The 22108-nt window shown below is 41.5% G+C and overlaps 1 protein-coding gene across 5 annotated transcripts in view; it reads right to left on the bottom strand.

The window, feature by feature from the left end:
* Positions 1-22108, bottom strand: part of PATJ (PATJ, crumbs cell polarity complex component) — a 332827-nt gene that overhangs the window by 109050 nt on the left and 201669 nt on the right. For all 5 annotated transcript variants that reach the window (XM_027852793.1, XM_027852795.1, XM_027852794.1 and 2 more), the window contains exon 28: positions 11403-11599. In XM_027852793.1, coding sequence (XP_027708594.1) covers positions 11403-11599 — 197 coding nt within the window. The remainder of the gene's footprint in view (positions 1-11402; positions 11600-22108) is intronic.

Raw genomic sequence — 22108 nt, 5'->3', positions numbered from 1 at the left:
GGTTAGAATTGCTCTGAGGATTTAATGTACAGCACAGAAAGCTTGCATAGCTGTGGCAGGGCATAGAGTGGGATAATGGGTAAAGGGTAGATGTGGTTGTATTAGAGACAAGCCTCACAACTGTCTATTTCACGATGCATTCGATTCGAGTCATCGTCTCCACTTCCAATTTATCACTTACCCCTTTGGGTCATACTAAGGGCTAGACCAAACATGGCGCACCTCACAGCAAAAAAGGTGGTTTTAATTGACACCTGGTCAGCTGCCACTGAGAAACTTTGACAAAACGACCATGAAAAAGATAGATTCTCTTGTCCTCTGGGTTCCTTCTCCACATCTCTTTCCCATTTCTTGCCATACTTTATCATACCCAATCAGTCGCAGAGCACTGTCACGTAACCTAAATCTCTCCTAAAGTACTCCACACTTCTCCCTCTTCCTCATCCAATCAAAATTCCTATTTAGTGCTAAACTAGAGATTTAAAAGAAGTAAATCATACCAAAAGGAGAAGGATTGATGACTTCATCACTACCCAGGGGAATCTGTTTTTGAAGAGAGAAGCTGGCGGCAAAGAGAAATTAATCCTTAATTGGCAAACAGGCAAATAATTTTGGAACAAGAATCAAAAGGGCAGAACATTTCAAAGATGGGACTTGAAACCAGGTCTGCCAGACTCTGAATTCAGCTCTGTATACATTATACCATGCTTGGTGGACAGGAATAGAGTCCATTATAATGATAATTGCTGTGCTTTCTGGTTGAGTCCTTACATACCTCTGTTTTTTTCCAGATTTTATTTTGCTTACTATTAAAATCTTACATAGTTGCAGAGAGGGTGTATGCTTGAAAATTTGCTGGTTCTGTTTTCTGTACTCTATCTACATCATGTTACAGAATCATAGGGTCAGAAGGGGCTTCTGTGGCTAACTAATCCAACCTACGCCCAACAAAAGAATTTTCTATGACAATATCACTGAGAAGCATTGCCTAGTCTCTACCTGAAAACTGTGAATGATACTAAGTCATTACCTCCCCAGGGCAGCCAATTCCCCTTCCTGACAGCCCAAATTATCAGAAAGTTTCTATCAAGACTAAATTGGACACTGTGCAATTTCATGTCCCAAAATTTTGCTTTCTGAGTCAAAAGAGACCAACTCTAAGATCTTTTCCACATGACAGCCTTGTAAATACTTGAAGACAGCTTTCCTGTTGTTCTGAGTCTTTTCCTCTTCAGGCTAAAAATCCTCAAATCCATCAACTCCCTCCCATAAGTAAGACATATACTCAAAGCCCTTTGCCATCCAGTTTGCTCTTTATGGGACACATTCCAGCTTATCGATGTATTTTTCAAACTGTGGTACTTAGAAGGGAATACGAGACTCTAGACAGAATCTGAGTTTTTAGAAGTCATTCCATATTTTCTTGCATTTTTACTACTTGCTATTTCTTATGGCCTAATAATATTCCATCATTTTCATATTCATAATTATCCAGGCCATTCAACCAATGGACTTAGAGGCGATCTATCTGTAGAAGAACATTCACAGGAGGATTATTTTTAATCACAAAACACGAGTTTTTTTATCAAAACATGGACATGGTAAAAAAAAAACCACACAGAAGAATCACAGATAGAGGAGACCAAAGTGTGTCTGATGAAAACACACGAGGTCCTGCCTTTACGTCGGCTCCTTCCTCAACAACGTACGTTTTCCAGTGAGCCAATCTGTTTCAGTTCCTGATTAATTCTCGATGCAGCTGACCCATTATCATTCCAGGAGAATGACAGGTGTCCACATCTTAGAAATGAGTATGGAGAGACTCACAGAATGTCAGAGTCGGAAGGGACGTTAGAGATGATTTAGTACCAACACCTCATTTTATAGACCACAGATCTCGAGCTGGACGGGACCTCAGAGGACCATTTTACAGATAAGGAAACTGAGGCCAGAGAAGTGAAGTGATGTGTCGCAGGATAATAAATCAAGAGCTAGAAGAGACCTTCGAGGCCATTGAGTCCAATGTCATCATTTAACAGATGAGGAAAGTGAGGTACAGGGAGGTTACTGTTTGCCTCAAGATTACATAAGGGCAGGATGTGAATGCGAGTCCTGTGAGTTTTGTCAGTATACGTCTTTCTGGTTTACGCTATCTCCCCAGTAGGGGAGGAAAATGAACACACTAAGACCAAACGCCTCTTTGCAATTATCAAGTGGACACTATCTTCTTCCATGTCCCCCCTTTCACAGCCACCAGCCGTGGATGGATTGCAGCCTACTTCTATAATGGAGAGCTACCTGGGTCAAAAACATCACACCCCCCGGGGGGGAGCCCATGTAACCCAAACCCTAAATGGAGAAAACCTTTACTAACAGGGTCAAGCAGTGGCCCTTCACTCTAGCCCATCAGAGCATCACAGACCTAGAGAAGGAAGTGGAATCAGAAGGTACCACAAGCCTCGTTACAAATCAGGAAACTGAGGCCCAGAAATTTTACCTGACTTATTCAAAGTTGCACAGAAAAGATTTTAACCCATATTCTCTAACGACAGACGTAGGGTTCTTTCAACTGCACCATGCTGCCTCAGGAGTTTTTCTTCCATGTGTATTAGGGGTCTCATGAAGCCACTCGACTAGGTCGCATGGATATCCACAGTGGATCACCACATAAAACTATGAATCATAAGGGACATTAGAGATTCTCCAAGCCCTCATTTAACAAGTGTGGAAACTGAACTTCAGAGAAAGGAAGTGATTTGCCATGGTCTCATCACGAATTTACTAATGGAGTTGGAATTTTAATTTAGGACACAAATAGCTGTCCAGGGTTCTGATCACTGCCCTGGGCTCAGAGATCATCTTGTACAGTCCCCTCATTGCACAATTGAGCTGGATTGTTACCAAAGTAAATACTTCTGAGTCTTCCGGAATGGCCTTGTTAATAATAATGAAATGCATCTCACACTCAGAGTATGTGTAAGTAAGAGAAGCAGAAGACTGGGAGAACAGACTGAAGACTGAAAGATCCTACCTCCCAAAGGGATTAGCTATGCAACTAGGGCCATGCCACTTTCTCTTGAGCTTTATTTACCTCTCACCTTAAAAATGAGGATGAAAGCATGAAATAAACAGAAGAATTAAAAAGTATTTATTAAGTTCAGACTACATAACAGAAATTATGCTAGGTGTTAGAGAGTGTTGTTGTCAAATCGTTTCTGTCTTGTTCCACTCTCCATGATCCCATTTGGGATTTTCCTAGCAGAGATACTGGAGTGGTGGGCCATTTCCTTCTCCAAAGTGTTAAGAGATGCAAAGACAAAATGAGGCAATCTTTGGCCTCAAGGAACTTACATTTTAATGATGTAAATTCACACATGGAGGTGACTAGTATTGAGAATAATTATAGCTATAATATCTCCCTGACAGGATGAGAGGATGGCTGTAAAAAATTTTACAATCTTTAAAATACAATAAAAAGTCAATTATTTATTATGCAGGAGTTACAAAAAATGTTAGTGCAATTTTAAATTATTATCATTTTATTTTCCTATTTCAATGGAAATCAGATAGAAATGGCCCTGAGGCAAGTCACTATCCTGATGCTATTCCATTATATTTCAGACTCTGTGGACTACCGCAGAGATGAATAAAACTAGAATTTTTCTCCCCCAAAACGAATAAACATCTTAGAATGTGAGCTAAGCTCTCTGCATGCTAACTGAAAACATTTTCAGGGCAACTTGAGGAATACATATGACAATGGTTTTGTTACTATCAAATTATCATCATGATTATCCCATTTTTTGAAGAGGTACAGACAGAAATGATCTAGGGACTGCTCAGTCTCCTTCTATTATGCTTTTATATTTAATGTCTGCAGACTGTTGCAAAGTTCATAAAATGATGGCTTATCTGCATTTGAATAAAAGTTTTGATACTAAGATGATTTTCTGAAGACCTGCTGAAAGTATCCTTAGGATAACTCCAGTAGAAGGAAAACATGCACCTTATTCTATTGATCCACAAGTAAAATTTCCTCTGCGAGGTCTCCACTTGAAAATTTTTCATTCCATGTTGTCTGGAGAGTAAGCATGGTGAAATCTATTAAAGTCAATGTTCTAAAACTTGTATGGATCAATTTTATGTCCAGACATTTGGTGGCAGCAATTTTATCAGTAGCAATGCATTGAAAAAATGCACAAATACTTAAAAAGCCTTTTGCAAACTTGAAAGCGGAATGTGATCGTTAACGATGAGGTCAACGACGATGAAGGAAGTCTCTGTTGTTCCAATTCCAGTAGAGTTTGTTCATTCTTAAGGGTATTTCAGGGTTCATATTTGTAGCTAGTTTATAAAGGAGAGCACGCTTCTGGTGTTTCTAGCCACCTAATCATGTCTTTTAGGTATCAATAGTTGCAATTACTGCTACTGTTATTATGTTTTTTACCAGACCTACAATTTCACGCGTGCCCAGTGATAAGATTCCAAGAATGCAGTAGATCAGCATTTTCTCTACAACCTCTTTGGTTAGCTTTACCTGGGGGCATTCGGAGGTTAAGCAATCTGCCCACGGTCATACCACCAGAATATGTCGGAGCTCAGACTTCAATCTGTATTTTCTTGATTCTTAGGCCAGCTTCTACCCACCATATCAGCCTCACTTGTGTCTCCATCATCAAGAGTTAATATATAATTTGTTTCTTAATTAATCAGCACCAATAACTAGAGGTGGAAGCAGCATCACTATAATTTTCCCCTATATGTCCTGGGAGGCCTCCTACCAACGGCGTAAACTAAATCCAAGCAATACTTGGGGGCACCATTGCTATGCCTGTCTGTTTTTTGAATCTAATTGTTATGGGACAGTCAATCTACCCAAGCAAGCCTCATTTATGATTACGTGGTAATTACACGGTCATGACATTTTAAATTGATTCAAAGTCCCGGAAAAGAGGGAAGAGAGCTGAAATTCTAATCATATTCTCTTCTAGGGTATTAATGTGTGGGTAGGTTCTTATAGAAACGGAGTGGGCCATCGACTGACAGCTCTCCTTGAGGTTCTGTCACAGGAAGAATCCGTTCTGACAGCCGCAGTAGGGCTTCCTAAAAAGGCTGCTTGGGAATACCATCCCTGACACCACATTAATAAAGAGGGAGTGTTACTGACCACAGCAAAGTCAGGCCATGTTTCATCTATTATCACTTTTATACACTAGAGATGATCGCTATAGAGGAAATGTGATAAAGAAGATAGAGTTTTGGTCTTACAGTCAGAAAGGACTGGGTTCACGTCCTGTCCTTTACACAAACAGGCTACGTGGCTATGTACCAATCACTTAACCTTTCAATGGATAAACTGTTTCAGATAAAAGAAGTTTCCACACTGGGAGGTCCCCGCACAGACCACATTACAAGTCCTGACTGTCCCCTTCCCTCTTCACACATATTTTTCCCTAAAGAATACGGCTTTCCAAACTTTTTCAGTCCCTGTGCCCCTTATCTTTCAGTAAAGGGAAGGAGGGCAGCACGCTCTACGCGCCAGGCCCTGAGGCTTTCCCTTGCTGTTTAATTGTCTTAGACCCGTCCAACTCTCCATGGCCTCAATTGGGGTTTTCTTGGCAAAGACTCCAGAGTAGCTCGCCATCATCTTCTCCAGCTTATTTTGCAGATGAGAAAACTGAGGCAAACTGGGTTAAGTGACTTGCCCAGGATCACACATTTGCCTACACACTTATTATTTTATTTAATAAATCACCCTGTATCCCCTATTCGATATGAAAAGAAATCAGTACCAAAATTTACCACACATGCATGCAAGAAATACAATACAAATTAATAATTTCAATAGAATAATATATTTACCATATGTTAATTTTACCCCCTGACAAGCTTCTCCATTGTGCATGCCCACTGTTAATACAAGTATTCTAGGTTGGAACCTTTCTTATGGAGGCAGCCTAATAGAGTTGATGGAGAGCTGGCAACCAATAAGCACTTATTAATGTGCCAGGCACTGGCACACAAAAAAGGTAAATGGGACGCTGTTCTTTTCTTCAAAGAGTTTAGCTCCTGTCAGGGGACATGGCTGAGATATACAAAATAATGTTAATCTAGTGAGGAGACCCTTGAAGTCTGAGGAATCAGGAAAGGCTCATGTGCACAGTATGAAGTAACAGATAGACACCCAACTTTTGGGGAAGGAATTCAGACCTGAGTTCAAGTCCTGACAGTCTGACATACATGCCATGTGACAATGGGGAATGTGATATCTCATTACCATAAATAACTCTCTATTTAAATTACATATGAATTAATTACTTGATTAAACAGGGAATAGAACCCAACGCATTGATGAAAACCTTAGGGAAAGGACAGGGAGAGAGGTAAAGGCTTAAAATAATTCAGGCCTGAACAATCAAAATACCTCTCCCCATCATCCACCCCCCCGCCCCACACACACACGGAGAAAGGGAGAATTTTTGTGAAAATGGACAAGGACGTCGCCCAAGTCAAAAGTGCATTTATTCAGCAGCTGACATAGGATTAAGTTCACAATGAAAGGTGAAAATGTGTGTGCACAAACATAGAATTTCTGCCACACTGTACCTTGGGAAGCTTACTCTAAAAGTTGGTGGGTCTTTCCCTTTAAGTGAAGGTTCTGCTAAAACTCAGTCTTCGGTAGCACACGGTGTGCTGACTGTCAGCTCACCCAGTTGTCTTGGAGCCAATTTATGGTTGTATGGTCAATAACAAGGCCACAATGACACACTAGAGTTGATACCAGACATCATCATATCATCACCATCATCATCACCATCATCATCATCATCATCATCATCAATAGCATTTATATAGCACCTACTGTATGCTAGGCATTGTGCTAAGGGCTTTATAAATATTAGTTCATTTGATCCCTACGACAATCCTGGAAGGTAGGCACTATTATTCCCATTTTACGATTAAGGGAAGCTGAGGCACAGAGAGGAAATAGTGACTTGTCAAGGGTCATGCAGCTAGTAAATGTCTGAGGTCGGGTTTGAACTCGGGGTCTTCTTGGCTTCGGGTCTATCCACTCAGGCACCTAAATTTGCCCCGCTCCCGTGTTGGAGCATGCTATAATGGACATTAATGACAATACTTACATGAACTAAAAACAAGTGAAGGACTTGGAACTAAGGACACAACATACACAGAGAATATCATAATGTAAAAGGAGAGAAGCACCGCAAAGTGAGAAAAACTGAATGTTCTGAAAGCAGAAAGAAAAAGTCTGGCCCAAAAGCAAAGAAGAAACTGATCTCTACTCCTATGTAGAGGTAAGAGGGCCATGGATGTGAAACTATACATTTTTGGATTTTTTTTGTTGATTTTTTAAACCTATTCCTCTTTTCTGTTAAAAAGAAAAGAAAAGAAAACCTTTATTCCTTAGGACACCTCTCAGGGAAGGGGGAGTAGGAGTGGTACAAAGGGAAATTCAGGCAATGTAAAAACTAAATATATCAATACCAATTTTTCCCTTTTTTTCCTTAAGAAAGTTAATGGAGAAGAAAAAATTTCAAGAAATAAATGAGAAGTTCTCTCACTAGAGAGATCATGCCTATTTTGAAGTTTATAAAGCCCTGATTGATTAAATTAATTAGGAAGGAGGGCTATGAGGGAGAAATTAAATGGACAGCAGCTACAGAAGCCGCCCTGGAGCCAACATACTCAGTCCCTTCCCCCACCTATCCTCTTAATGACTAAGACAAGAAGATGGCAAAATTCACCGACTTCAGTGTCTAATCTAGCCTCTCCTTCCAATTTCGACTTGTGAGACGGATGCTAATAAATAGAGAGAATGCCAAAAATCAGGAAGAAGCAAGGAGGAAGAGGAGATGCCCAGAAGGCAGCAGAGGCTGGGCGAGGAGGGTCACTTCCCACTTGAGAGTCACCATCCCGTGACTTCTAAACACTCCAGTCCTAAAGACTCCTGTTTTCCCGCTACAACGGGAAGAACTGCAGTTTGGGAGGTCTGACGGCCTGAGTACAAAGTCTGCCTCTGCCTACCCTATTCGGGGACCTTGGACAGATCACCTAACCGGCCAACCCTCTGCTTCCACCACTGTAAAATGAAGGGGTGGCATATGAAGGACCTCATTCAGCTTCCAAGATGGAGGAAGCAAATATTAACAGTTTGAACACTCTAGTCCTTTCCCTAAGCAGCCTAGAGGGAAAAAAATTACCGTAAAATCACTAACGATACAGGAGAAAGAATAGGATGGCATTTAGCAATGAGTTGCTGCTGCTCCTGGTGCTCAAAACCTCTGCCCAAATTTGAAGCTACATTATCTCTTGTGTCCCTGCCTTTCCTGGGCATATATAGCCCGGGGGTTCTGAATTGCAAGGTTTAGAACTTGCTGGGAAGAGAGAACCAGGCAAGCAGGGGAAGCTCTGGAAGTGCCTGCCTTTTGCTAAAGAGATCTGCAAAGATTTTGGTATCTCTTTAGGTGCCTGAAGAAGGTATATTGAAATATTCCAAAGCATCACTGCCTCTAAAGCAGAGCATGATGGTTTCAAAGTGAAAGGAGTTTTCACATATGGGTTGGGCTAGTCATTCCCATCCTTCCCATTCAATTCCATTCATGCCCATAAGCTCTGCTTATTGGCTACCATTCCAGCCAATGAGCTCTGCTCTTTGATGACCATCCTCCTGGCAATGTGCTAGATGCTGGTGCAACAACAAAAATGAACAGCCCCTGCCCTCAAGAATCCTCTAATCACAATAAGCAATGATTTCATTAGGAACACAAATCCACAAAATCATGGCACCCACAGAGAATCTCCTAATGGAATCTCAGACAGAAATATCTAAAATGGAATACTCAGATCACTTAACCATCCAGGGCTTCAGTTTCTTCATTAGTAAAAAGGGGATTAGCTGGCTTCTTAAAGACTCTTCCATATTTAAGTCCATGACTCCTGGAGTCTAAGTGACTTAACCTCCCCGGTCATTGGTTTGCTCATTTGGAGAATGAGGAGGTTGGACTGTTTGACCTCTGGGATCTCTTCAAGCTCACAAGCCAGGATGTAATGATGACATGATGTGGCAGTTCTTGAACTGGTGGCAAATCTTTCCAAAATTAGCTTGCCTCCTCCTTGAAAGGTGGCCACTGTAACTCTGAGCCTGTCACCACAGCCTTCCTCTCTTAGTAGGATTGTCCAGAGCTTGCCATCTCCTGGAACTTTTGAGAACTTGGGGCCACCAACATACCACAATTAATCAGATGGCAAGTACTGATTTAGCACCAACTCTGTGCCAGACTCTTATGAGGATACAAAGCAAAATGTGGCACACAAAGTCTATTGCATTAAGGGCTTGTAAGAAGCAAAAACTAACACAACATTGTCGTTGTTTTATCATTGTGTGTTTGTTCAAAGGATGTTTCTGTGAGGAATAACTGAACCAAACATTGTCCTACATGCAGCAGATTTCAGTATTTTTGGAAGCCTTTATAACACTGCATTGGAAACAGAAACAAAAGGAAGCTGTACAGAAACAATTCTGGGCGGTCAGGAAATGACATCTTGGCAGCGACAGTTTTGGAGAGTAAATCCTGTGGGGAGCCAGGGAGCCAGGGGTGGGGGTGTGGTGGGGAGCTGGGGAGCTGGGGAGCCGGGGAGCAGGGAAGGTGGGTGTGGTGGGGAGCTGGGGAGCGGGGAGCAGGGCAGGGGGGAGATGGGGAGCTAGGCTGTGAAGGCGAATTCACAGTTGGGCCTTGAAAATCTTGGCCTTCAATACCAACTCCACAATAGTCAGGTGATGGAGGAGAGGGAATTCTATTCTGAGCCCAAGTCTGAAGGGTCAAGGAAAGCTGGAAAACTGGATAAGGATAAAATAGAACCAGAACTTTCACAAACAAGATGTAACCTTCTGAGCCATGGGATATCTGTTCCTTATGTCTCATGTTTAGGAGCAGGGAGTCAACAAATTCCTCTTCCCTTGCAGTAGTCCTGGAGGCTGGGTTGGAGGCTGAATCAAGAAAAATTTTTCTGATTGGTAGAATAGCCCAACAGCTAGTGTAAATACTAATTATACCAACAAAGGTATCTGCTATTTATAGAGCACCATAGGGGCAGCTAAGTGGCACAGTGCATACAGTGCCAGACTGAAAGTCAGGAAGTCTTTCCAAATTCAAATATGGTCGCAGATACTTACTAATTGTGTGACCTTGGGCAAGTCACTTAACCCTATTTGCCTCATCTCTAAAATGAGAAGGAAATGGCAAACTACTCCAGTATCTTTGCCAAGAAAACCCCAAAAGGGGTCATGAGAAGCTGGACATGAGTGAAATAGCTAGAACAATAACAGTAGTACTTGCAAAGTGCTTTGGACAAAATATCTCATTTAAGACCCATATCAGCCCTAGGAGATGGGATTATCTGTTGCATGGTATTTCTTGTGTATGCATTTTACATTCACATATCTGTGTCTGTGTTTGGTCACCAGTAGAACGCTAAGCTCCTGATGGGCAGGCATTGTTTCATGTCAAGCTTTGCGGGCCCAACACAGCGCTAGTTTTAACTGTTTATTGAATTTAATAATCTACCCCAACCATTTCATTTTACAGATGAGGAAATCGAGATCTGGAGAACTGAAATAACTTGCCAAGTGTTAGAAAATTAGAAAGTGTCGAGTTGGGATTTGAAATCAACAAGTCTTTGGACTCCACACTCCAGGCTCTTAGCATAGGCCGATGTTGCCTGTATCTAGGTTTCTTTCCTCCAAGACCAGCCCATTTTTTCCAACCTTATCTCTGGTCTCCTGAAAACTCTTAAAGTCAGCCAAGTACTGAATATGCTTTGTAGCAGCCATGGTAACACACCTCATTGTCAAATTTGGAACCCAGCAAGACTCAACAATAAGACTATGAAAGCCAAAAAGAATCCAGCCTAGCCCCAAATCCTTTTGCCCATTGATATTCAGAACAGGCAAACTTCTGCCTCCATTATTTAATGATGCTTTTCCAACGTGCTGCTAAAATTTTCCATGAGCAAAGCCCTCAGTCCTCAGCCAGCATCATTTAAAAACAAGAAGCATGCTGAAAACTATCTTTACATGTAATTGGAAAAAATAAAATCCTATTAAGCGACGAAAAAAAAAAAAACCAAAAAATAAAAATAAAAACAAGAAGCAGATCTGCATTGGTGTTTACCTCTACTGCCCTTCCTTTCAAGGAAACAGAAAAGCAAGACGATTTGTTTAGCCTTAAAAGACCTTACTCTACCTTCTCTTTCAGAAAACTGATCACCAAAGTCACTCCCTGCTCAAAATGTATGATCGTCTGATCAGATGCGACAACTGAAATTGCCTTGGACACAACAAAATCAAAAGGAAACATGAAATCTGAGTGAGTGACCGTTACCTCTAAAAGCTCGTCACCAATGTGCATGCGCCCATCACGGCCGGCAGGTCCATCAGGGTGAATCCCCACAACGAAGATGCTCATCCGAGACCGGTCTTTGTTCCCGGCAAGGCTGAGGCCAAGCCCATTCTTTTCCTTCTCCAGCTCAATAATATGCAGCTCTCCAGGCAGATCTGCATACCTTTGCCTGATTTTTTCTATTTAAAATAAAAAGGGGAAGTGAGATAAATTAGACTCTGGCATCTCAGAAGTAATTTGTATGTTATTGGATTTTCAGGATTTGTATTTCTGTAAGCCTTGATAAATAAAGACAGTATTTCTGTGCTGGGTCCATTCTTGTGAATAAAACAAAGCAATCTCAGTAGACCAGTAAGCATGTCAAAGCTAAAGGGTATGTTATGCATACTTCAAAGATAGAAGATGAAAAAAATCGATGAGACTGATGACAGGAAATAGTATGTAATGTACAATATTCAGAAGAAATATTCTAATAATGATAAAATAATACAATTTCCATCATGCTTTAAGTTTGAACCATGGCTTATATAATTTATGTCATGCATTCCTCATAATAATCCTGGGAAGTAGGCTCTATTATTATCCCCCATTTTGCAGATAAGGAAATTGAGGCTGACAAAAATTAATTGAATGGTGCAGGCTCACACAGTTCTCAAGGCTGTGAGATGGAATTTGAACCCAGGGATGCCTGAGGATGGCCCCAAGTCTAATGCTCTACCCACTAAGCCGCCCAGCTGCCTACACAATATTCAGAGCACAGCTAACAAATGAACCCCTTTCCCATGAAACTGACCTAAGGCTCCTGCATTCAAGGCTCAGACCAAGCCCTAATTCCTCTGGGAAGCCATCTCTGATCATTGTAATCCACAGTGATCTTTCCCCCCTAAGAAATGTTGAGTTCCTATCCCATTTACCAGAATTTAGCATCTGCAATGTGCCTAATTGCTTGGTACCCTCATTCTGCTACACAAAGATTTAGCCTTAGGAACAAGTGAGTCAACAAAACAGTCCAGTTAAGTTACAAAAAGCATCCTTTTAAAATGTGTGTAGCAATATATAAATCTGAGAAAACTAGTCTATGTTTATGCATATATTTATATTAAAAACATTCATCCCCAAGAGACTGAAATTCTCAAGTGCTGTTTATTTTAGAAACAGAGAATGTCTACCACTTTTAAAAAAAAAATTATCAAAAGGCCTTAAGTGATTTGAATTGCTAATGTTTGTGATATTAACATAAAATAACATTTAGAGGAAAATACAGCAATAGAAAATTCTGGCAACCTCTGTAAGAACACACTTCCAAATCACCTACAGAAACATTCTACAATTATTCAATGTACAGAATAAATGTTCGAGTTGTCAGAACACAGAAATAAATCAAAATAGCAAAATGTTTTGAAAGCACCAGCTACATATGAAACATGGTTCTAGATTTTCCTTATGTGGGTGATAGGGTGCAGAGGGAAGGGAGAAGAAGTCAAACACGTGATTGAAGCTCTCGGAAAGCTTACAGTCAATTTAGAAAGACAAGACAAAAATGGACACGTGATACATTAAAGAACAATTTTAAAAATTAAGTAACAGAGCTTGAAAGCAAAGAGAGGTTCTCCCAGGGAAGATTTCACAGGGCAGCCAGTCTAAGATTAATTTGAAGTTGGCTGAGGCTTAACAAGGAGGTCTCAGGGAACAGAAATTTAGCTCATGACTGACAGTACCTGTTCTCCTGCAGCAGGTAGAAACCATCAGGCTTTAGGGTGAGTTAGTAAAATAATTAGTTAAAATAGGAAAGTACAAGACAAGTCCTAACCCTGGTTCCACTTTCCCCAGCAGGGGCATAGCAGGGTCCTGATGTGCACCTGGAATTCAGAGGAAGGAACCTATTGCCTACCACTGGAATGGGCAGAGAAGGCTTTGTGGGGTCTGCAGGGGAAAGAAGAGGATTTGTAGAGGAGGAAGGTGTTCCAAGTGGCAAGGGCTGTGGAGATGGGAAAATACAAGTCCTATTCAGGAGAAAGAAATGAGAGAAGTTGGCTGAAGTAGAGGGTTCAGAAACAGGGTTAGTGTGGGTGAGGCCTGAAAAGATCAATGCAGCTTATGCGGAAGAAAGGAAAGGGATGTTTATTAAGTGCTCATTACGTACCAGGCACCGTGGTAAGTGCCTTACAGACGTTATCTCATTTTATCCTCACAATATATAACTATGAGGTGGATACAATTTGTTACGATCACCATTTTACAGTTGAGGAAACTGAGACAGACTGAAGTGAAATGACTTGCCCAGGGTCACACAGCAACTAAGTATTTGAGGATGGATTTGAATTTGGAGCTCCCTGAATCCAGGCCCAGTGCTCTGTGCACTGTGGTGCCTCCCAGCTGACCCAAGAGACAGCATGACCTCAAGACTCTTTCTGCTTACTCTCTAGCTAATCAATATCCTTCTTAAAATGTGATGCCCACAACTCACCACAATATTCGAGATATATTATGAGTAACTCAGAGTCAGCGGAACTCTAACTTCCTTTTCCCTGGTAGCCTTGCTCTTCCCCTTTCTCCCTTCTTTTCTTTTTCTCCTCCCTCCCTCCCTTCTTTCCACCTTCCTTCTCTCTTTCCTTCCTTCCTCCCTCCTCTTCCTTTCTTACCTTCCTCCTTCCTTACCTCCCTCCCTCCTTTCCTTCCTCCCGTCCTCCCTTCCTCTGGGCTTCATGGTTCTATGATTACTGCTCAGTTTCCCCCTAAACGGACCCGCCTGGAAGAAGGCCAGTTATACCTAATCTTCCCTCAATAAGGAAGGCATAAAATCCAACTCAGTGAACCACGCAGCATTCTTTAACAGACTGTCTTGAGGATCAGTTGATGATTGCAAACCTCTGTTGCTAGGGAGAGTTATTTCAATTCCACAAATATGTAAAGAGGTACAGGACTCTGTGCTAAGAAGTGGAAGAGAGGAGTGAATACATTCAGCCTGGGGACGTGGTCTGTCCAAAGGTGGGAGGCAAAAGCCGGAATTCCAGGAACAGCAAGCGCTTGGCCAGCATGTGGAATGCACGAAGGAGCATGAACAAGGCCGGCAGCTCACGACGAATTAGTTTGTGGAGAGGCGTAGATGTCAGGGCTAAGAGTTCCTATTTTAACCCAGAGGCAATAGGGATTCACTGAGATTCCTGTGCAAGGCAGTACAATCTGGTCAGACTTGAACTTGATTTTAAACATTACTCACACAGGCTGTTGACCTCGGTCATAGCCGCTTAGAGCCTGGAAGATATTTCAAGATTGTTTAGCCCAATGCTGCAAGCTTACAGATAGTGAAACTAAGATGGGTGATTAGTCAGTATCGTCTCTCCAGTTCTCACACACACTGGATGTATGCTGCTTGATCTGAGATTTCAGGGATATAGGGAAGTCCAAGAGCAAGAAATTCCATTTACCTGGGCAATGCCATTAGGCTCTAAAGTTTCAGAGCAGATGTGGACCTGCATTAGTAGAGGGACTCACCAAGGAGTTCCTTGTTGTGGTAAAATCCCAGGTGTGATAACTACCCGCTATAGTTAAATAAAACGTATTAGAAACAACATTACGTGTTAATACAAGCAACTGAATGTATATAACAACTATTTATTGTTCAGTTGTTTTCAATCACGTCTGACTCTTTGTGATCCCATTTGGGGTTTTCCTGGGGCAATTCCCAAGCCACATTCCAGAAGACACAATAACAAGACTTGTCTTATACTGATTTCTATTTTTTTGTTGTTGTTGTTCAGTCATTTTAGTCGCGTTCGACTCTTTGTGACCCTGTTTCGGGTTTTCATGGCAAAGATACTGGAGCGGTTTGTCATTTCCTTCCCTAGCTCACTTTACAGATGAGGAAACTGAAGCAGAGTTAAGTGACTTGCTTGGGGTCACACAGGTAGTAGGTGTCTGAGACCAGATTTAAACTCAGGGCTTCCTGAACTATTTATAATTACTCTCAATAAAGTTATCATCTTGATACTTTTTTCATTCCCTACCACTGTCTCCATAATGATTCTTTGCCTACCCATTCTCATTCAATTTCCTAAAAACAACTGCCCTTGACGTCAAAATAACTAAAAAGAAATCCTGGGCAGCAAGAATTGTTTTTTGACCAGTCCTATGGTGGGCTCTCCTGCACTGAAAGTCTCCATTCACTAGGTATGCTGTAGAAGAAATCCCATTGATGTGTGGGCTTGGGATACAAGGCTATGGAAGCGTTTTCCAACTCTCAAATTCAGTGATTACGATTCTCTCATTTCCAAGGTAGTGAATTCCCAATGAGGCGAATCCCTTTCCTAAAGCAGATGAACATTTGTTCTTCACCTTAAAGATTGCTTGGGGCACTGAGAAGTTAGGGGATGAGAGCCAGAATGCCAGAGGTGCCAATGAGGTTTCCCAGTCTTCAAGATCAGCTTAAAATCCACTACATCTTCCTGCTGCTCAGAAAACTGGGCTGTTAAAAAAAAAAAGTCACAGCCCTGAGACTATGTATCTATTCATTATGAAAAATGATTCTTCCCTCACATTCATATTCAAAGGTGACACAAAACCCATTACCATCAAGGCAGGAAAAACAAATCACTAAGTGAATACTGTCTTTAAAAAATCCACTCTATTACATTGTGTCAATACAGAAGATAAATAGGCCCAGAGAATATCATTTGTTCATGGCTATATATCAGCAGGGGATATGATTTGTGTGTGGAGGTATATCCGCCAGAGGGGCGATCAGACAGCAAACAAAGACAAACATGCCAGGACTCTTTTATTCTGGAGAGAGGAGTTAAGATGGCGACCCTCCGAAGGTCTCTGCCACAATGATGTTCACTAGAATTTTTATTCTCCTCCCAAAAGCAGGGGATTATTTTCCAGGATGACAAGCACAGAACATCACAGGTCAGAAGGAACGTTTGGGTTTATCATTTTAGAAACAAAGAAAGTAGGACTTCAGAGAGAGAAAATGACTTGGAAGACCACATAGAGTTAGTTTGTAGAGAAGTGGGAAGGTCAGTAACAGGTTGACTGGACTAGCCCTTTTACCCACTATCTTATAAAACCACCAAACAGAAATCTGTGATCAAAAAGTCTACAGGCATTGTAACTTTAGAGACCATCACAGAACCATGCTGGATGAGATAGAGAAATCATAACCCGATACAATCCCATAGCAGTGTGGGCTAGTACAGCAGTTTGCAAACATTTTGGTCTCTGGGCTCTTCTATCCTGTTAAAAATCATTAAAGACCATCCCTCCAAGAAATTTGGTTACACAGGTTATATTTATTGATATTGAATTTATATAAAATGAAAATTGGCCAATTTAAAAAAATATTTATGCTCATTTAAAATAGTGATAAAACTATTACATCCTAAGATAAATATGAAAAACAACTATATATTGTAAAAAAAATTTCATGAGAAAAGTGGGATTGTTTTATATGTTGTTGTAAACTGCTTTATTGTTTGACTTAATAGAAGACATTCTCATATCTGGATTCCTACATCCGCATCTACAGTCAATCTGTTGAAATCTGCTATTTTGGCTGAAGTACATGAGGAAAATCTAGCCTCCCACAGCTTTGTAGTTGGAAAAGGGAAGTATTTAATAGGTAAGTAATAGCAGTATTCTAAAAAGAGTTTTGATCTCAGAGATGGCCTAAAAGGATCTTGGGGACTTTCAAGAATCCACAGACCATACTTCGAGAACCTCTGGTATAAGTGAATAGGGGAATGGACTTGGTGTCACGAACACCTAGGTTCAAATCTCATCTCAGACACTTACTCACTGTGTGACCCTGGGTAAGTCACTAAACTTTATGTGGGACTCAGTTTCCTCATCTGTGCCATGAGTGGGTTGGACTTAATGACTTCTGGGGACCCTTCCACCTCTAAATCTATGAAACCACGATGCTGTTAATTTTCAATGATATTTCTAGAGTCTAATGTCATTAAGAAGCTGCTAGATGGTCCTGGTTCTTAGAATGTTCCTTCTTACACTGAGCCAGACATCAACTCCTAACTTGAATCCATGGATTCAGGTTATCTCCAATAGATCCTAGTTTTTAGCAGAGGGTGTAGACTGCTTCAGGGTCTAGAATACAAAAGAAGGTACGTTCTACCGAGCTGTTAACCCAGGAAAACGACAGAGTTTCCATGACTGTCATGAAGGTCCTAAGAGTCATCACGGTACTGACTGTGGTTAAACCATGTGAGGACCTGCTGCTTTCTTTCGGGGGCCTAACACCATACTGGGTCATGCTACAATTGACTCTTCTGGAGTGACTGGAGAGCTGGTTGCTGAGACCCAACATGAACAAAAATGAAAAAGCACTAAGCAACTAACTTGTATGTGGTCAAGTCCATGGGCTGAGAGTAGATGATGCAAAGATAAAGAGGCGGCCCGGTCTCTGTCTTCAAGGGGCTTGCTTTTTCTGTAGAGAAGCACGACATGTTCCCAGGTAAATACAGGAATGCAAGGTTGAGTATGGTGCCAATAAAGGACAGATTCAATTGAACTGAACCAACAAGTATTTATTTATCCCCTGTGTACCAGATACTGTGCTGTTACTGGGAATATAAAGAAACAAATGAACAGTCCTTGCCCTCAAGAAGGTTACATTCTACTCACAGAACACAACACATACACAGATAAATAAATACGTAAAATCAAATAAGCAGTTATTAAGCGCCTACTATGTACTAGACATTATGATAGTAAAGGTGATCCAAAGATGATACTCTTCAAAGAGCTTACATTCTAATGGGGGGTGAGTGGAGATAAGAGATCAGAAAAGCCAAAGAGAATTTGAGGAAAGAGGAAATCCTTTAAACTGAGCAAACCAGGGCCAGGTTCCTAGAGGAGGTGCCCTTAATCCTCCAAAAGCCTAAACTAGGGGGAAGATTCTGACGGGAATAGGAAGAAGGACTGGATTCAGGGCATAGGAGATGCCATGCAAATGTATGGAGGTAGTATATAACAAGGGGAAAGGATACAGGCAACAGGACTCTCTTTTCCAGAGACAGATTGACTTGTTAAGATCTCAGTTGATATTTTATATTCATTTACCAACTTTGTGCTCATGTGGCATGTGGCATGGGAGGAAAGTTACGTTTGCATTTCAGAGATATTTGCTATTATTATTGTTGTACTTAATACAATTTTGACCCTTCTTGATGATAATAGCTGATATTTATATAACATTTTAAAATTTATAAAGCACTGTACAAACATCATTTAAAGCACACAGCAATATCACAATGGTCAAAGTCTCAGCCAATTAGGTCAAAGAGGTTTAAGAAGGCAGCTCAGCAACGGAGATTAGAAGCATGAAAATCTACGAATGGATATTAACATATCAAGTTTGGGAAGAGCAATGGATTATTCAGAAGAAAATCCAGTTTTGTGGGAATGGAATGAGAATAATGTGAAACAAGGCAAAAAACAGTTGTGGAGTGAGATTTAACAGGTTCTTAAATGCCAGGCTAAAAATTTGGACCTTTGTTTTATAAGCAATAGGGAGGGCAGCTAGGTGGCGCGATGGATAGAGCACTGACCCTGGAGTCAGGAGGACCCAAGTTCAAATCTGGCCCTAGACACGTAACACTTACTACAAGTGTGACCGTGGGCAAGTCACTTAGCCCCCTTTGCCCAACAAAAAACACAACAAAACAAAAACCAAAGAAAGATGAAAAGTCGTGGGGGGAGGGAGATGGAGAAGTCAAAGATGTGCAAAATGAGCATAGGCAGGTGAGAAAGGAGATGTTCCCCTCCCCCAATGGAGGAGCCTCCGCCCTCCAAACAGTGGGGCAGAGCGAGGGGAAGGGAGCAGAAGCAACAAGGCTGACTGGACCCTGCGGGATGCAGAGACTTCTGAATGACAGCGTCAGCCTGGTGCGTTAAGGATCCGAGAGGAGAGGCAGGCAAGGGGAAGCGAGAAGACCAGCTGAGAGGGCCCTGAAATAATGCAGGTGGGCAACGAGGACTTGAGTGAGGCTGGCCAATGCCATCGGCACTGGGCTGGGGGAGAAGGTGGGACAGGAATCAGACCGATTTTTTAATGGTACGGTGACCCTTTCCACGGTGGGGATGTTCCCTGCGTGGATGGGAATCAGCTGGCGGTCTGCCCTTTAGTCTCAGAGAGCTGCCTGGGTACATCTACAGAGAGGACGAGTGGCTTGGTCAGGGTCACACACGTGGCACAGGACAGAGGCAGAGGGATGCTCCAGTGGGGGGTCCCTTCATGTAGGAGTGGACTAGATGACCACTGGGATCCCTTCTACCTCAAGTTCTGTGATTCTGTCTTCCAGACTTCTAGGCTGGCTTTCTAGCCCCCACACCACACTGACTCTCTGCAAAACAAAATACACGGAGTCACCTGAAATAGGGAATGAGCTGAACAGTGCTGTGGGGCTGGAAGTCAGGAAGGCCTAGGGTTCAAACCCCACCTTACGCATTGGGTGACTACGGGCTAGTCACTTTTCCTCTTGGCCTCATTTGACTCATCAGTAAAATGGGACTAAATGACTCAGAATAAACATCTCACAGTACATTAGTGAGGGCCAAGTCATTCCATTCATCAAATCAATGATAAACCATTTATTAAGCACTTAATATGTGCCAGGCACTGTCCTCAGAGACACACTATGTAAACCTCTTGGCAAACTTTAAAGGGTTACGTAAATATCTATCATTATTATTATTATAAGCAAATATCAGGTTGCTAGATTTGTGTTTAATCTCAGCCACTGCCATTAATATTTTCCAAGGCCACTGGGGTTAAGTGACTTGTCCAAGGTCACACAGCTACAACGTGTCAAGTATCTAAGACTAGATTTGAACTCAGGTCCTCTTGACTCCAGGGCTGGTGCTCTAGTCACTGACCTACCTAGTTGCCACCTGACTAGTAACTATTATAAAGTGTTTAACAGATAGTGATTCACCCAGTGTTACATGATAATCAGAGGAAAGATTAAATGGAACCTAGACATTCATGCATCACTCTTTCCTCTAAATTCCTCAATGCCTAAAACTTAATTTAGCCAAAGAATCTTGTGTTTGTGAGACAGATAATAAAATGCACAAGGTTAATGGCTATGAATATATGGAATTTACTTTCCTTTCAAGTTTCACGATTAGGAAGCTGCAAAAAAGCCAAGTTACTGCTTGCATGTTCCCTTTCTCTCTCCCCACAAGTGGAAAGGGTGGCAGTAGATGCCCTGTCCTCAGAGATCTTCAACCAGAGGCTAGGGTTAGTCAGTCAAGGAGCATTTATTAAGGGTTTATTAAGTGTAGCTATGTAGCACAGTGGATAGAGCACTGGGCATGAAGTCAGTTAAGATATGAATTCAAATACTGCCTCATACACTTACTAGCTGTAGTATCTAGAACCTGGGCAAATCATTTAATCTCTGTGTGCCTCATTTTTCTCAACTGCAAAAGGGGGGAAATAATACCTTGTTATGAGGATCAAATGAGATAATGTTTGTAAAGCATTTAACACAGTGCATGGCCTATAGTAGGTGCTATATAAATGCTTATGTCCTTCCTTTCCATCTCACTATGGGTCAGGTACTCCACTAAGTACTGGGGATACAGAGAAAGGCTAGAGGACCAAATCTTGGGTTTCAGAGAGGAAACTTTTCCCAGTAATTGTTTTGCTCATTGTGGATTCATTACAATTCAGACTCTAAGAATTTTCTTTTTTGTAGATGAAAAAACTGGACTTGACATTAAAGGATCTTGCAAGTTGTTTCCAGCACTAATTCTACAGTCTTCCCATATATCAACGCCACCATTATGACAGAAGCAGAGATGGCCAGGCAAAACAGGAAAGAAAGCATTAAGATGAAGACTGGAACAGGGAATTCATAGAGTCATCAAGCTAAAAGGCACCTTAGAAATCCTTCTTCAGGACTGATTGAACAAGTCAAAACCCTCAGTTTACAGAAGAGGACACTGAGGCCCAGAAAAGTCAAGTGACTAGCACAAAGTCACACAGGTAGCAAAAGGAAGAGTCAAGATTTGAACTCAAGTCCTTTGACTTTTTACTATATTTTGCAAAGCAGTGCTCTAGGGGAAATATACACCCTATTAACTCCTGACCATCATTGCAAGAAGAGAAATTAAAAAAGGAGACTGGTAAGATCAGAGAATAACAAATCTTAAAGGAACAAAGAAGTCACACTTTCCAAAGAATCATTTTTCACCAAATCCCAAATAAATATGAAAAAACAAGTAAAGCGCTCTCTCTCTTTTTACGATAGGCAACGTCAGTTTCATGCTTACAATACACTAGAAATACAACTTTTTCAAAGACCTAGCTGATGTAGAGATTTTGTATTTTCAAAATTATGCCCCAGGGCAAAAGAGAGAAATGTTTCAACTCTGCTTTGATGATAATGTCTCCTTCTGTGGCAAATCCCACTTTTGGGACACTCCACACCCACTGCATTCAGATAGGAGGCAATTCACAGAAGGTCTTCTGGCAAGGTGCTGAAAGAAAACTGGGGGGATATAATGGGATTATTGAGAGCTTTGGGGACTGAGAAGACTCTTCAGAAACCTACAGTACTTTCAAGGTCATCTTTATGTGGGATGGGGAGATTGGTCAGGTTAAGGTTAAGGAGAGGGGTGTGTGTGTGTGTGTGTGTGTGTGTGTGTGTGTGTGTGTGTGTGTG

The sequence above is a fragment of the Vombatus ursinus genome, unplaced genomic scaffold (genome assembly GCF_900497805.2).
Source record: "Vombatus ursinus unplaced genomic scaffold, bare-nosed wombat genome assembly UNPS02009824.1, whole genome shotgun sequence".
In the NCBI taxonomy this organism is placed as follows: Eukaryota; Metazoa; Chordata; class Mammalia; order Diprotodontia; family Vombatidae; genus Vombatus; species Vombatus ursinus.
Note: the sequence above shows the minus strand (reverse complement) of the source record. Positions and strands in the feature narration are given on the sequence as shown.